General features: G+C 36.4%; 2 protein-coding genes and 1 long non-coding RNA gene across 3 annotated transcripts in view; 1 reads left to right on the top strand and 2 right to left on the bottom strand.

Moving 5' to 3' along the window:
• Positions 1–6,120, bottom strand: part of neur (E3 ubiquitin-protein ligase neur) — a 53,207-nt gene extending 47,087 nt beyond the window's left edge. The window contains exon 1 of the mRNA XM_028181696.2: positions 5,712–6,120. Coding sequence (XP_028037497.2) covers positions 5,712–5,739 — 28 coding nt within the window. The 5' untranslated portion in view covers positions 5,740–6,120. The remainder of the gene's footprint in view (positions 1–5,711) is intronic.
• Positions 6,121–6,739: 619 nt separating this feature from the next.
• On the top strand, positions 6,740–16,307 carry LOC114248457 (uncharacterized). The gene is made up of 9 exons (XM_089737895.1): positions 6,740–7,042; positions 7,747–7,920; positions 8,726–8,825; positions 9,328–9,450; positions 10,267–10,362; positions 10,614–10,734; positions 11,517–12,563; positions 14,549–14,629; positions 16,210–16,307. Exons 1-9 carry the CDS (start codon positions 6,900–6,902, stop codon positions 16,239–16,241), a joined length of 1,917 nt encoding a protein of 638 aa, XP_089594021.1. The 5' UTR covers positions 6,740–6,899; the 3' UTR covers positions 16,242–16,307.
• On the bottom strand, positions 9,460–10,271 carry LOC149500072 (uncharacterized). The gene is made up of 2 exons (XR_016325302.1): positions 10,005–10,271; positions 9,460–9,583 (listed from the first exon to the last, which is right to left on the bottom strand). It is a non-coding gene; the product is annotated as an uncharacterized LOC149500072 (long non-coding RNA).
• Positions 16,308–16,685: the final 378 nt, after the last annotated feature.

Below are 16,685 nucleotides of genomic sequence, written 5' to 3'. Positions count from 1 at the left end.
TAGACGCACAGCTGATATAGGGATGTGGGAATGTGTCGATAATATTAATGTTTTTTTTTTTAACGCTCCACGATTAATACTGACTGAGCCTGTACTGGGAGTTCCCACCCATCTTCCTATTTCTACCACGAATCTATAATGCGTTGCATTTTGTACAAATGAGACTCAAACTTCATTTCTTAGGGTGGATGGGAGCATTCACATAGTGACGTCTTTACGCTCTCGTAACTACTTAACATCAAGTGGGTCGTGAGCTCGTTCACCCATATAAGTAATAAAAGAACGGCTTAGATTTACTCGCGAGTGCAGTCGCGTCGAGGACCAGCCCAGGCTTTCCCACCAGGAATCCGATACAGTACCTCTAGTCATTAGAATTACAATAGCTAATAGAGTTTAAGAGTGACACGGTCGATTGTACGACTTAAAAAATCGCTAGTTTCTACTTTGCTCCTAATCTACACTGTGGGCGATTTCTTATTGTCTTTTGGGAATCACGAGTCGCGCTTATTCGTACCGTGAATATTAGTGTTAATAACATTATCGACTCTTACTCCAGCACTATTTAACTTTGAGTGCATTTAAGGCTTTAATTTTGAAATTCGAGCGCACTGGTAGCTGTTACCCACACACGCCATATTGCGAAGTTTTTTTTTTTTTTTTTTTTTTTAATAGCATTTGCGAAAAGGTCATCCTTCCCGCTGCCTCTCGAGGCATTTACAATATGGCGGATTTCTTGAATAAAAAAAAACGTTAAAATTATTTTTGACTTTTTTTTAAATTACTTAGGAAATGTTTTTTTTTTAAGCGAATTAACTTAGTTAAGCTCACTGCGATAATTCAATGCGTTTTCACAACATAAAATCGTTCTCACATATCTGTCAGTGAATGCGTTAAGTATTATGTATTATAATATGGATTCTTTTCCAATCCTGAGCGGAGACGGAGCTTTGTTTGGCGACAATGAACTTTAATTAGTTACTGAGAGAGGTGAAAAATCAAAATTTTATTGCTTTTATGATTGTATAATGCAAAGGCAAATTGTTTTTATTTTATTTTATTGATGCACAAAACAAATTACAATCATTACAGAACATGCTAAATCGTACAAGTAGTACCTAGATCTAATCTGGATTGCAATCTAAATAGTATTTGTGCACTCAGCAAATCTATATATTAATACGTGAAGCAAAAACTTTGCCCTTTTTACGAAAATTGCGCGGACAGAGGTGTATGAAATTTTCCACGCTTATAGAGAGTATAGAGAAGAAGTGCACAATGCTAATATTATTTTTTTAAATAATGCATAAAAGATACATTATATCAATAAAGAAAACATTACACACACTACATCATGGATTTGACGCACACACGCATGCATACTATTTATTGTCAAGCTCTTGTCCATATTAATGTACATAGCTTTGGCTATTGAAAACACAATTGAAATTACAAATATGTATTGATAACTAGCCATTGTTAAATGTGGTCATTAAGTTAAAGAAACAGAAAATTCCCTATGTATGGCACGTCGCAACGAACTGCCCTATGGAGGTATGGCCTGGGAGGGGGTGACGTCGGCGTGTGGTCCCTCGGCATCACGACACGAGGACATGCCGCGCCGGACACACTGGATGTGGGAGAAGGACAAATATAGAAAGGAGTCGATTTTTTTTCCTACCTAAGCTGATAGCCTTGAGGGCTATTTCAGCGTAACGTTGCTAACACTAACCCTAGCAAGAATCTACCAGTGGATCGGAAACGCGACCCACTGAGAAGATCCGGCGAGAAACTCAGTGGGCTGCGGGTTAATTTACTCGTCGAGCCCTTCGTCGCAAGCGACGGGTTCGACGAGAACGATGACCGGTGCTTGAGGTACCTAAAAAGCACCGTTAGTGGATCGGGAGGTTCCGTAATGACGTATTTGGGGCGACGTCGACTGCTGTCCGCAGGATCGGGAATGTAGTTACCGGCGGCCACGATGAGAGGGTTCTCGTGTCGTGCCGCTTTGTCGAAGGTGGAGTCGAGAAAATTGACGAATATTATTTTTAAGTGTAATTTATTTTTAAGTTTATTTATTGCGTGCTTATTAGTCAAATCTACCCGGTGGACTTTGGCAGATTGACCTCAAAGGGGGTGCTTATAGATAACACACATTGTTTCCGCTCCAAGCTGGACTTATTACTAATACTGGCTGTTACACGCGGTTTCGCCTGTAGTCGACATGTCATTGTGTTGTGAATGTGTTGCGGGAATGTCATGTTATTTTGCGATTACAGGTAAGATACAAACAAACACACTTTCACATTTATAATATTATTAAAGAAAAATTCAGATATGAATTTAAAGGTATGTGTACACAGAAAAATACTTTTATTCAGATAATTCCATATAAGTGGAGTTTTGACGCTGGGAGGCTGCTGCAGAGAATCTCCAGGAATCCTTTCAATTCCAATGGGAAGAGAAGACCTTCCGTATGAAATCTTTGAGCATGCTCTGATACCATAATAGTGTGAGATAAATACATAGATGACATTTAATTCACAAAGGTTTTTATTTTATTTATTTGATCTTTTTTTTTATTGCTTACGTGTGTGAATGAACTCACGGCCGTCCTGGCGGTAAGTGGTTACCGAAGCCTATAGACATCTACAACGTAAACGCCGCCACCTATCTTGAGATATGCGTTCTTAGATCTCAGTGTTTTTACAGTACAACGGCTGCCCCGCCCTTCAAACCGAAACGCATTACTGCTTCGCGGCAGCAATAGGCAGGGTGGTGGTACCTACCCGTGCGGATTCACAAGACGTGCTACCACCACTAATCACCATTTATAATCGATTTTAATAAACTCGAACACTGAAATCGATTTTGTTAAAACTCACAACATTAATATTAGAGTATTTAATTATCAACTTAAGAATTCAAGAAACAGGTGCGCGCGCACTCATCTCACTTTGTCTCTGAATGTGATCGAGCAGGTGGATCGAGAAACGGTAAATGGTTATTTAATTTAATGTTCGTTCGTAACGTGATTCTGGCTTAACATCAAGTATCCCGAGCGGACAGACAACCCGAAGAAACCATTAATTTCGTTCACACAATACCCGCAGGTACCAGGCTAACATAAATCTAAGGAGGTAAATGTTTCTTACGTAGCCGCAGAATTCAAAATATCGTTCGATGACATTTTTCATAGATCAACTGATTTGAATAAAAAGGCACACGAGAAACCAGCTGATCGAAAGTAAGAAAGAAAAAAAAAAATTTTTGCCCGATTTTTCAAAGGAATTCTTTTGTGCAATTTCTGCAATATCAAGACCCTTTGTTTGACGAAAATAATCTTAACTGTTGAACACATTGAATTCAATTTTCTTTAACAAATAATTCACATTTTCAAAGTTATTTATTTGAAAATCGACCTCGCGCCTCGGTGTTAAGGTTCAAAATTACAAACCGTTTAAATTCTAAGATGCACGTGCGGGGTCCACGAAAAAGGCATGCAAACCAGCTGATCAAGTCAGCTGTTCGAAAAACGAACCTTTTCAAACTTTATGATCGTTTTTATTTTACTCATTCATTGCCGACAATAGAACTAAGAATGTACTGCCTACGTTTATTACTTAAGATTTATATTCTAAAATAAATTTGAATGTATAAACGCGAGAAATTAAGGAAAAAAGGTTTTTAAAATGAGTTTTATTAATACGTTTTTACCATAATTAAATTATAAAAACTCATTTATTTTTATTAGTGGGACAATCTTGTCAGAATGGTTACAGTAGGGTTGTTGATGTACATACAGGATATTCATTAGGACCCCAATGTTTTTGAGGATTACTTGAAGCGTTTCAAGCCCACTGGACTGTGGTGGACTCAGTTACTCCCTTTATCAGGTCAGTCCGGCGGGTTTCCCGTCCAACAATCGATAACCTGTTTGATAATAAAAACTCTTTGGTCACACATCAATTTGACTAATTTCTTTTAAGTTAGAAACACCCAATATTGCCAAAGACCCTGCTCTGTTTTTTATCAGCATAACAAAATGTAACATGTATGATCCGAATCAATATACACAATACAAAAGACAGTATATAACTTTTGTCTCATTTGATTGTCGAAAAATTTGTTTTTAAAAATTAAAATAGAAGATACAATACATAGATTGAATATAAATCATGAAATATCTGTGATTGTGGTTGAATTGCAATCATTTGGCAAACCAAAGCAATAATTAAAAATAATAATAAATTTGATTAATATAACATTAAGCATTTTAAAAAGCACTTCAATAAAATTCACCCAAACATTGGCTGTATGGTTATATAGCACCAATATTTTTTTTTTACCTCATTGTCCTAATGCTATTCATCTACTTGAGTTACGTTGTCTATTTCTTAAAGAGGTTCTCACCAATGGACAATATGGGCACTAAACAAACAGAATTGAACTATGACGTGTTTTTTTTACTGTCCTTTTAGGCAGACAAGCATACAGCCCACCTGAGTGGTTACTGTCGCTCTTGGACGTCAGGGCGTCAGGATTTGAGATATTATCAGCTCAATCAAAATCTTTGAGTTAGTAATAGATGGTTAATTCTTTAGTTTTTATTTTCCAAACATATTGTACACTGTTTGGTTCTGACAATAAATAATAGCATTTTAAAATAGGATATTACACATAATTTTTGTATGTATTTATAATTTTGTATATATCTAATTGATAATATTTGTTTATATATGTTTTATATGTGTATATTTATGTATACGTATTTATTTAAGTACGAGTATTTGTATCTATAAATATTATGTATGTTACATATACACATATGTTTAAGTAATATCACTATCACACTACACCTACCAAGCTTCATCTCTGCACTCCCCGAAGGTAGACTGTTAGAGAATGCCTATGGCATTAAGTCCGCCTTTATACTTTCTAGTATATGAAGTTATAAATAAATAAATAATTATTATTTATACATTTTTGTTTATTAATACATTACCTGAAGAAGTAATGTTTTATCTGAATTACTTATCTATTCTTATTATGTATTTCATCAGTACCTTTTCAATATTTCAGACTCAGACCGCTGCAGCAATTCTGATGTCTATAGACTCGAGTGACATCAGCACTGGGTGTACCATAAGTTTATTCAAAAGCAATAACAAAATAGCACTACACAAATTTCAACTGTTCTCTAGTTCAATATGATTATAGCTTAACCCACAGACACAGCCTACTGAGTTTCTCAACGGATCTTCTCGGTGGGTAGCGTTTCCGATCCGGTGGTAGATTCTGCAAAGCACTGCTCTTGCTAGGGCCAGTGTTAGCAACGTCGTCAAGTTTGAGCCCCGTGAACTCACCTACTCGCTCGGTTACGCTGACATAGCCTCTCAAGACAACCAGGACAGGTAGGAAAAAAATTTGTTTCAGAAACAAATACACATTAGAACGAATCTGTCTGTTTTAAGGCAGCGATAAAAAAGAAAATACTCAATGTGCTCAGGCTAGGCCATTTTTATATTTAGCTAAAGACGCAGACAACAGCACAAACTGTAACCTGAAATACTTTAGCAATACAATATATATACCTTTATATAAACTTATGTTTACATTTTCAAGTAAAACTTCCGGAACGAACAACTTCCGGTACAGTAAAAACGTGACTAGCATTAATTAGTGGATGAATTAGAACGTAATTACAAACTCACCAGGTATAGCGCTGCCGGATTGCCCCATATCACTATTTAGCACTTTTATCAATCACTCAAACAGTAGAATTTCTGTGTATATCACTTGCATAACTCGGTACGGACATGTTAACAATGCAACGCACTAATTGATTTGAACTATGACCTCTTTTAGTTTTTGTTTACTTTATTAAATTCAATTAAAAATTGTTGGTTGTGTGTAAGAAGGCACACGGTCGTAATAAATCTTCCATAACCTATATTATTCATGAAACGTGTTTGGATGGTTCCTGTATTTTAATTTAAAATTCATTTTTTTATTTTTTGATTACGTTACATACTAAAGATGAAAGGTTTTTTGTTTATAAATGATTTTTCATTTTTTTATTTTATTTACTATCGTGTCACGAATTTGACTTTGACATTTTTGACAGGTTAGTTCCGTTCCAATTGGATTTGGCTACAGTAACTTAATATGCTCGGATACAACAGAACCACACAATATTTCATGAGAAAAAAAACCTCGGAGGACGTAAATGGACCAATATTGTTTTACTGATGATAATGTTGCAAGCTGCTGCTAACTCAGATGTAGATTAAGTATCGATAGGTTCTACCATCCCCTTTAATTCGTTTTAATTCGTTGTGCTTGACTTTCGTTGCCGAGCGACTACAGAGTTCATTTATAAAATCAAAATTTCCGCGTCGGAAGCGTTCAATAACGAGTAGTTCCTTCATTTGGAGTGTTCACTCGTGTTCATTTATGCGCCATTGTTACCACGACAGAACTCGTATTCCATGATTACGTATTTTTATCGTGTTCATATTGATGAAAAAGATACAAATCTAGTGAGAACAAAACACTAGTCAATAAATAAATGACTGAATTTGAAAATATGTATAACTTTATATTTTTAAAATAAAACCCATTTGAATTTACAATTTATTGCCTTTTACAAATTACGTGTGAAATGATCAGCATTGTTAAAAGCAATTTCATAAAGAGCTGCAATGCATCACATGAAACCCATTGCCATAGTGAAAAAGAGGAAGATACTTTTTTATTTAATCACTGGCCATAGATTATACACTTAAATCACTGGCAGCAGTAACGCCCAACGTCATGAAAAATGGCGTTATTTTGAAAATAGGCATCTCAAAAAGTGTATACATTAATTGAAAGGAATTGTTTAAAAAACAACAAATAAAATGCCCATAAACAAAATACATTATGATAAAAAGACATTACTACTAGAGAAACAGAGTTTACTTGATAATATCGTGTATTGTGAAACGAGAATTGCTGAGTTACTAACGAAAAAGTGCACAAATTACATAGAAGATAGCGATAGGTAAGGCTTTAGTGGTTTAAACTACATAATATCAACTTAGTGGAGTAAAGTAATGGAAATATGAGTATACTGCTACGGGGTATTTCGAGTACTGTCTAAGGTTAAGAGATTCCAGAAGTCAATCTGTTTCATCAACGGCTCGCTGCGCGGACCGGGCGGAATAGACAAGACGGTGGTACTCAACTCCGAGGGCACACGAGACGCTCTATCTCTAGTAAATAAATATAACATATATGATTTAAATAAAAATTGGACACAAATCTGACAGAACCATCTGGCGCCAAAACAGGAGTCACTATAGGGATCAGATACTGTATACATTCATAAATACGCTTAAATATATAAATATGTATATATTAAACACCCAGACATAGAGCAAACAGATTCATTCATACACAAATTTTCACAGCAAATAGTAATTGAACCCATGATCCTCAGCGTTACAATGGGAACTTAGTACTTCACTACCAAGCCATCAGTTGTATTTTTGTTTAACGCATTTTTTGATACTTCTATTTGCTATTATACAATAGATTTAACAGTAAGCCAATGGGCTTGGCTTTGCCCCTGATAATGCTGACGTTTGACATCCATGAGCAACGGTAACTAATCACCATCATATAGACCGTCTGCATACAGGGGCAATAATAATAAATTATTTTAGTCTACACACCGATTTAATACAAAATTATGTGGATTTACAGTTCAGGCTCTGAAGATGGTTTCACATTGTCAATCGATCCAGGTCCAACTGTAAGCCAATTGAAACTTCTTCAGTCATCACTACAGACCTGTCTGCAGGCTACACAAGAACTAACTAATCTTCAAGTTCTGCAATCGGAAGTTAATGTGATGGTAACTGAGCCAGAATTGGAAGGGTGAGTTTGGCGAATACATGTGTCTATGAGACTTTTGTTTCTAGTTGGGTGTATGATATTGCAGTGATACTAAGTCTGTATCAGCCGGCCATAATGTCTGTCACATCTTTGAAATCATAGTGTACTAGCAGATCCGGCCACACGTTGCTTTGTCTAAGATTTTTGTTTCTATACAACACGTGGCCGGCTATGCTAATACCAAAAATTAACAAAGTAAGAACAATTGGATTTCACTGTATTGTGCTTACTATGAAATAAATTTAATTTATACTTTAGTCTCAGCAACACGTGGTGTTTATGCATTAAATTGTAGCTTACGTGAAACGTTGGTATTTTTAACACAGCGCCATCTATGAGATATTAATGTCAGACAGTATTACAATTGTCTGTGAAAACTGATTTAAGGCGCCATCTGTTTTAGACTTATGAAACTTACAATTAATAACAATAATCAACATAAGAAATAATTTTATTGTTAATTAATAAATATTGCGACCATTAATCGAAATAAAAACCATCCTATGGCCTAAGTTGGAACAAAATACATATTTGAAAAGAAAAAAAAATTGAAATCGGTTCAGTAGTTTAGGTGACTATCGCGGACAAACAATCTGACACGTAATTTACATATGTTAAGATTGTTGCTTTACAGCAGACTTGTGACGGTGGCACCAATGCCCCACCACCAGTGTGGCTTCTATATTGTTATTACCAAATGCTATCATTGTGTTGCTGACAAACTCAGATATTGAGTCTGCTATGTCTCAATACTTATTAAAACCGTTTTTTTTTTGTAATATAACAGAGAGCCACCGGTTACTGAATCTGGTACATGGCGTGAAGTGACAGCCGACTGTAGAATCGATCTTGTTCCGTTCTCAGTTCAGTTCTATATGCATCAACCAGTAAGTAAATATTTTAAATTTAGTCTCTAATTTTTGGATTTTTTTTGTTTTTTTTATTGCTTAGATGGGTGGTGTTAAGTGGTAACTGGAGCCCATAGACATCTACAACGTAAATGCCGTCACCCACCTTGAGATATAAGTTCTAAACTCTCAAGTATTGTTACAACGGCTGCCCCGCCCTTCACATCGAAACGCATTACTGCTTCACGGCAGAACTAGGCAGGGTGGTGGTACCTACCCGCGCGGACTCAGAAGAGGTCCTGCCACCAGTAAAAACTTAACCTACAGATAAAACACCCTGATTTTTTTGCCGGCCCTCCTCAGGGGGTTGTGATTCCGATCCAGTGTACGCACGATGAGGCTAGTGTATTCCATCAATACTAATAGCATAGGTAGAAGAAAAAAAACGATTAGATGTTTGAAATGTATAATAAATTATAATGTATAAATCTCTCATACAACAGTTTATTGGTAACAGACATTTGAATTATTAAATTTTCAGGATCGTAAGTTCTCTGCACCGTCGTACCGAAGGCTCTGTGTGATACTAGTGAAGGCGGCTCATGAAACGGAGCTAGCCAAATCTGTGCTACCGCATCTGACCAGACCCAGCGATGTTGTTGAGGTATGAGTATTTTATCTTTGTTCTCAAGGTAAACTTGGGTTTTCTTATTCATGTAGGTCACCGGTGACCTATGCGGCACACCGAAGTAATCTTCTTCTTCTTCTCCCATTGCTTCTCTCACATTCATAGTTAACTAAAACATAAAAACTAAAAGATAATCTTGTTAGTTTGTAGACAGTGGCTTGGCTCTGCCCTTGGCTTGCTGAAGTCCATGGGCGACGGTAACCACTCACCATCAGGTGGGCCGTACGCTCGTCTGCCTACATAGGCAATAAAAAAAAAAGTGAAAATTATTATCACACAAGTGATTTTCTTTGGGACGACAATTCAAAATAAATGGTTTTTTAAATTATTTGTTCAATTATGTATGAATGAATGGTAAATTATGTATTATCATAATACTGCACTGCACTAAAATTCGCATGTCAAATAATGACAAAGCATACACGCTGCTTTTAACTTCTGTGATAACTCATTTACCCTATTTATTTATTTTATTTTATTTTATTCGGAAGACAAACAGTGAACTTAAACTAAATAAACTCTAACCTTACAACTAAACACCATTTAAATGTCTCCGCACTTAAATAACTACAAACGATTGGGGCGTCGCATCGCCTAGAATTAAATAATTAAAGTAAAACGTAAAACAAAAACAAAAATAAAGCAATTTGAGAAAAAAAAAACAGAATAACGTAGTAAATAGAAAATAATTAATTAAATATTTGCATTCAACCATCGACTGACTAATGTTCTCCTATATGCTTAGCGAAGAAATGATTTCTTTCTTTCAATAATCTCAAATGACTATTCCAGGTGTTGAAGAGTTATTCGGTGGCGTATAGATCGCGTCGGACGTCCCTGGCCAGACTCGCTGAGAAGTACGAGTCCTCTCTGTACATGGAGCCTGCGGTGAGTGGACCACACCCACGCACTTATATCTCAAGGTGGGTGGCGCATTTACGTTGTAGATGCCCATGGGCTCCAGTAACCACTTAACACCAGGTGGGCTGTGAGCTCGTCCGCCCATCTAAGCAATAAAAAAAAACTCATTCCTGGAATAATATGGCCGAGAGCCTTATAATAGTGTTTAGCTCCATTAGAATTGATTTGTTAGTTCTCATGGCAGTTAATTAATGATAATAATTTAAATCGTGTTTCAGGCCGAAGGTGGTTATCTGTTGAGATGCGCGAACCTCCTGGAAGTCTACTGGCGCCTGGAGAACAAGGTCTCGGCGGTGGCTCCGTTCTACCACAGAATGAAATTCGATCTAGAATATATGAGTATGTATGAACAAAACAACACATTTCTAACATTCATAATATCTACTATTTCTTTTTGAAGTGAAACTTCTTTAGGCGCATGAGGGTAAAATTTTTACAGAACGTCACGCAGGTATGCAACGGAAGTGACATCAAGCTACTATTGAAATTAAGTACTTGTCAAATGTCAGTAGTAGTAGTTGTTGTATTTTTCCAACTGGAAGGGCAAATGTATCATACCATACAGCCTAATATTTTATAATTTTTTTGTGAAAAATGTTAATAGGAATTGAAATGAAATGAAAAGAATTTGGAACATTAATCAAATAGCATGAAATTAAATTAGTCAATTCAATTGGCAAAATATTAGTCATTTTCAATTTAGAAATCTAAACATAATGTGACTGTCAACACTGAGGTTTGAGATTGACATTTGACAGACTTTTGGCGGGAACATATCTTCCTTTTTCCCTTCCTCTAAGTCTCGGAAATCTAAAGTTTTAGATTTGTATATAATATATAAGCAAGACTTATAAATTAGTTCGCCAAAAAAGTTTCACTTCTGACATGTGTACTTTATACGCACGCACTTTTTTTTTAATGCCCTTGTAGGCAGACGATGATACGGCCCACCTGATGGTGAGTGGTTACCGTCGCCCATGGACTTCAGCAATACCAGGGGCAGAGCCAAGCCGCTGCCTACCGCAAATGACTGCGAGAAGGGCAGGAGAATGATAATGAAGCTTGGCACTAAATGACTTAAGGTCGTGTTTACTTTAATTATTCGTAATTCTTTCACACAGACGAGTCCTACGTTGCTAAAATATCGGAAGCCCACAAGCAGTTGTCCGACCCGGCGCTGTCCACCGACGAACGCACCCTCTTACTGTCAAAAATCATAACCGTATGCCTCGAGGTGAATGGACAGGAGACAGTGGAACCAAGTCGCCTGGACACCAGACAGGACGCCCTCGACGGAGACCCAGCGTCACACATCATGGCCCCACCCAAGGAGATACCGAGGAAACTGGCAAAAAAACCCTCAAAAACCCTTAAAAGGTCTCAGCCTGACACCGCCAATGTCAGTGCTAAAAAAGGTAAAAGCGCCCCTGAAGATAACACGGAAAATCAATCAGACAACATAAATATTCACAATTTGGTTGATAATATAGATAGTAAGAAAAAGAATTTTGAAGCGACCACAAAAAATATAGTTACCAGTCAAGTTACTAATAAAGATAAAGATTCCGGTAATGTTGAACTTGAAAAAGCTCAAATGGTAAAGAAGCCTATTACTGAAAATAGAGGTGGTGGAAATAAGCAGAGATCAAACTCAGAGGTTAACCTGAAGAGCGTAAAGAGCAGCGCAGCATCTAAAAAAATCCCCACACACAAGTCTCGGGTAGCGGAAAAGTCTAGTGCTGCCAGTGCTGAAATTAAATCTACCTCAAAAAATGTTGCCGCAATTAAAAGTAGAACCGAGAAATTAAACTTGAATGAAAACGATAAGAATGTTATGAATACTAATAATAATAATAATGGTAATGAATTAATCGATAAAGTAACAGAGAGAAATAAAATTATCACACCCAATAAAAGGGAAAACGTAGCCAACATCAACGTAGATAACTCAAGAGATAAACAGAAAAACGATTTACAAATTAAAAAGATGCAGAAAAAGATACCGATAAAGTCTCATAAGAATCCAAGCAGTAGAATCAAGGCTGGCAATAATAATGTTCTAAGTGCTGGCAACACAGACGCGGCTAAGAAATCAAAGATACCCCAGAAGGTTTCTTCCCCGGTCGTGGATAGTATTATCAAGAAGAACATGCTAAGAATAAGTCCGAGTAAGTTTCAAGTACCTTCATTTTTAAGTAGTTTGTAGTCGTCGTGGCCTAACGGATAAGACGTCCGCTGCATTCGTATGTAGCGATGCACCGGTGTTCGAATCCCGCAGGCGGGTACCAATTTTTCAAATGAAATACGTACTCGACAAATGTTCACGATTGACTTCCACGGTGAAGGAATAACATCGTGTAATAAAAATGAAACCCGCAAAATTATAATTTGCGTAATTACTGGTGGTAGGACCTCTTGTGAGTCCGCGCGGGTAGGTACCACCACCCTGCCTATTTCTGCCGTGAAGCAGTAATGCGTTTCGGTTTGAAGGGTGGGGCAGCCGTCGTTACTATACTTGAGACCTTAGAACTTGTATCTCAAGGTGGGTGGCGCATTTACGTTGTGGATGTCTATGGGCTCCAGTAACCACTTAACATCAGGTGGGCTGTGAGCTCGTCCACCTATCTAAGCAATAAAAAAAAAATAAAAAAATAATAATACGCTTTTATTAGCTTTAGACTTTATTTGAACATGAGTTTGACCCCCTTCAAAACGTCGGATTAACTCGAAATTTGATGTACTTATTAAGGTCGGTCCTTCACACACACACAATTCAATATTTAAAAAAAATAGAAAAAATTTAAATTCAACTAAAAAATTGAAAATAAATAATAGTTTAAAAAAAACTAACAAAATACGCTTTTATAGAAAATCGAACTAAATGATAGAAAATAAATTTTAATAAATTTGAATTAAAAATAGTGTAAGAAAAAATGAATTTGATTATTTATTTTTAATAATTACAATATCGAATGAATTCGTGGTCTAATAGACGATAAGTGGTCACACATTGCAAACGTCATGTCTAAATGTAGATAGTGAAATTCACCAATGTCATATCGCTTCAGTAGACCAATAAAAATTAGTCGTAGAATATAAAACAAAATATTAACCTAAATTGTTTCTGTAAAACTCGGAAATATCAGTCAATTACTACATTAGCTATAGCTGGAGGATGCAAAAAAATCATGTTTATTTAAAAGTAAAAAAAATGGTGCGCATGCATCTTGATACATGTGATAGAAGTGAAACTTCTTTTACGGTGCGTGCAGTATTGTGGTTTTTTTTCATTTTTCATCGTTAAATCAAATTTCTCTTGTAACAGGGAATGCTGTGTATAAGAGAAACGGCATCTTCATCATTTATTTTAAATTATATATAAAAAACATACCTCTTTTTTGAAATTCTTCAATAAAAATAAAATATAAGTTAATATGTTACTGCCATCTACAGGAGCAATGAGGAACTAATAACGAGCCCTCTAGTGGCCAACGCCCATAAACAGAATGTGCATGAAAGAAACGACCTAGCTCGCTCTCTCCCTCTCTCCACGGTCGAGTGGTTCGCGAGACGCTCTGTCTATTCTCTCACTCTCGCTCGTCCTAAATTGTATCTTTTCTCTCTAGCCGTAACGAATCTGTCGCGAGTTAAATTTTACTCTCAACGCGCCTAAAGAAGTTTCACTTGAAAATTGCAATTTTCAAAAGCTGTACATTAATCTGAGATGAAGTTTCTTGGTCAGTTATATTTTGCCCCATAGTCCTGTCTTATATACAAAGCGAAGTCCTGGCTGCTAATCATGTAGACCACTCGTGTGGTTCTGACAGGTTATTACTGGTGGTAGGACCTCTTATGAGTCCGCGCGGGTAGGTACCACCACCCTGCCTATTTCTGCCGTGAAGCAGTTATGCGTTTCGGTTTGAAGAGCGGGGCAGCCGTTGTAACTATACTGAGACCTTGGAACTTATATCTGAAGGTGGGTGGCGCGTTTACGATATAGATGTCTATGGGCTCCAGTAACCTCTTAACACCAGGTGGGCTGTGAGCTCGTTCAAACATCAGAATACTGAAGTATATAATAAAGTATAAGTATAAGCGGCATCTATCTACTAGCCTTACGTAACAAGCCTTTTATTGTTGTCGCCATTTTCAGGACGTCTGCCAGCCAACATCAAGAGCCCTTCGGAAACAAGTAATAAACAGACACTGGTAAAGACCTCAACGAGTATACCGCGTGAGTGGAGTTTGTATTTGTGGATATTGAATTTAAGTCGTGGCCTAAAGGATAAGACATCCGGTGCATTCGTGTCGAGCGATGCACCGGTGTTCGAATCCCGCAGGTGGGTACCAATTTTTTTAATGAAATATGTACTTGACAAATGTTCACGATTGATTTCCACGGTGAAGGAATAACATCGTGTAATAAAAAATTACATGTGTGCAATTCACACGTGGTAGAAGTGAAACCTTCCAAAATTAAAATACAATTATCCTAAACGTCTTAAGTATATGTAAAATTTTGTCATTAGTAAATAATTGTAAGGTAGCGCCCTCTGTGAATTGATATTTTAATTTCACGTATAATCCTAAATTAAAATTCACTACAAGAGCTTTCATACACACGTTAGTATTAAAAAATCACACAGATGGCGCTGTATTAAATAGTATGTATATTTCTGTCTCATTCTTTGCTGGCTTCATCCTACACATTTTTGTATTTGTGTCTCTTACCTGTCGTTTTTTCCGTTGCATCCGGTTTGAACTCACAACGATTCTAAAGAAGTTTTCACTTCAAAAATCAAACCCGCAAAATTATAATTTGCGTAATTACTGGTGGTAGGACCTCTTGTGAGTGCGCACGGGAAGGTACCACCACCCCGCCTATCTGAAGCGAAGCAGTAATGTGTTTCGGTTTAAAGGGTGAGGCAGCCCTTATACTGTAAAAACTGAGACCTTTGAACTTATGTCTCAAGGTGTGTGGCGGTATTTACGTTGTAGATGTCTATGGGCTCCAGTAACCACTTAACACCAGGTGGGCTGTGAGCTCGTTCATTCATCTAAGGAATAAAAAAAAATGTGCCAATAAAAAAAAGTCTGCAGTAAGCGCCATCTTGTGTCAAGTAGCACAGTAACGCCATCTAGCAGGCAGGAGACGAACGACATAGAACTTCCCTCTTCACTCACATCCTGTGTGTCCGACGCGACATGTCCTCGTATCGGCGGCTCTCCATGGTATTGCCAATGTCCATGGGCGATCGTAACTCAAGATCAAGTAGTCTGCGTTAAAAAAAAAATTTTTGTAAGCAATGTAGTAGTTAGTACCAAAAACAAATTACAAGGTACAAATTGTTTCTCACATTGTGCAGTTTTAAAAATATTAGGAAATTTATTTTAATCTTAGTGGTTATGATCTAAAAATCCCCTTTCACTTACACAAGAAGATTGTTAGGAAGGACACAAGTGTCAATGATTTTATAATTATGATTTGTATATGTCAGTGGCTCTCAACCTTTTTCGTGTCGCATTTCATTTTTTGTTATTTAAGAATGTCACAGCAATAAAAAGAATAAGTAAAATTTAAAAATTCATTACTCACCTTACTCAGCCATTTTACTCATGCAATAATTTCTTTTAAATTCTCTTTTAATATATAGTATATATAGTATTTAAGTATCTAAATTTAAACATTAGTCGTGAAAAAAATTAAAAGTTTGGACACAAGCTGGGAATCACCGATCTCAACGAACAAGAAAATAATGTTAATATTTTTTAAGAAAAAAAAGCTTTATATATTTAAATTCATTTTTTCCACAGGATTATTGAAGCCAACGTCAAAGATTAAATAGAAGGAAATGAAAAAAAAAAGTTTGATGAAATTGTATTTTTTTTTTAAATAAAGTTTTTTTTGATTATTCATTATTTTTTAATTACTTTACCAACGGAATCTCGTACTTTCGTAATAATTGTATGTGTGTATAAGACTTATTGGCACCGCTATTCCCACATCATACTCAAAGCCTTTTAAATGCAAACATCAACTGTATGAAATACATATCTATATATATAAAAAGAATTGCTGGAGAACGGCTGGACCGATTTAATTAATTTTGGTCTTGAATTATTTGTGGAAGTCCAGAGAAGGTTTAAAAGGTAGATAAATATGAAAATGCAATAAAAAAATGGTGTTTGAGACTCTTGTGGGCTCACTAAGCCCCCTACCACCAGAACATATGCCATAATGATTTTAACCACATTTAGAAAATGTGTGTTCTGTGAACAATAAAAAAAAA

This window comes from Bombyx mandarina, chromosome 24, assembly GCF_030267445.1.
Source record: "Bombyx mandarina strain Sakado chromosome 24, ASM3026744v2".
Taxonomy (NCBI): Eukaryota; Metazoa; Arthropoda; class Insecta; order Lepidoptera; family Bombycidae; genus Bombyx; species Bombyx mandarina.
Note: the sequence above shows the minus strand (reverse complement) of the source record. Positions and strands in the feature narration are given on the sequence as shown.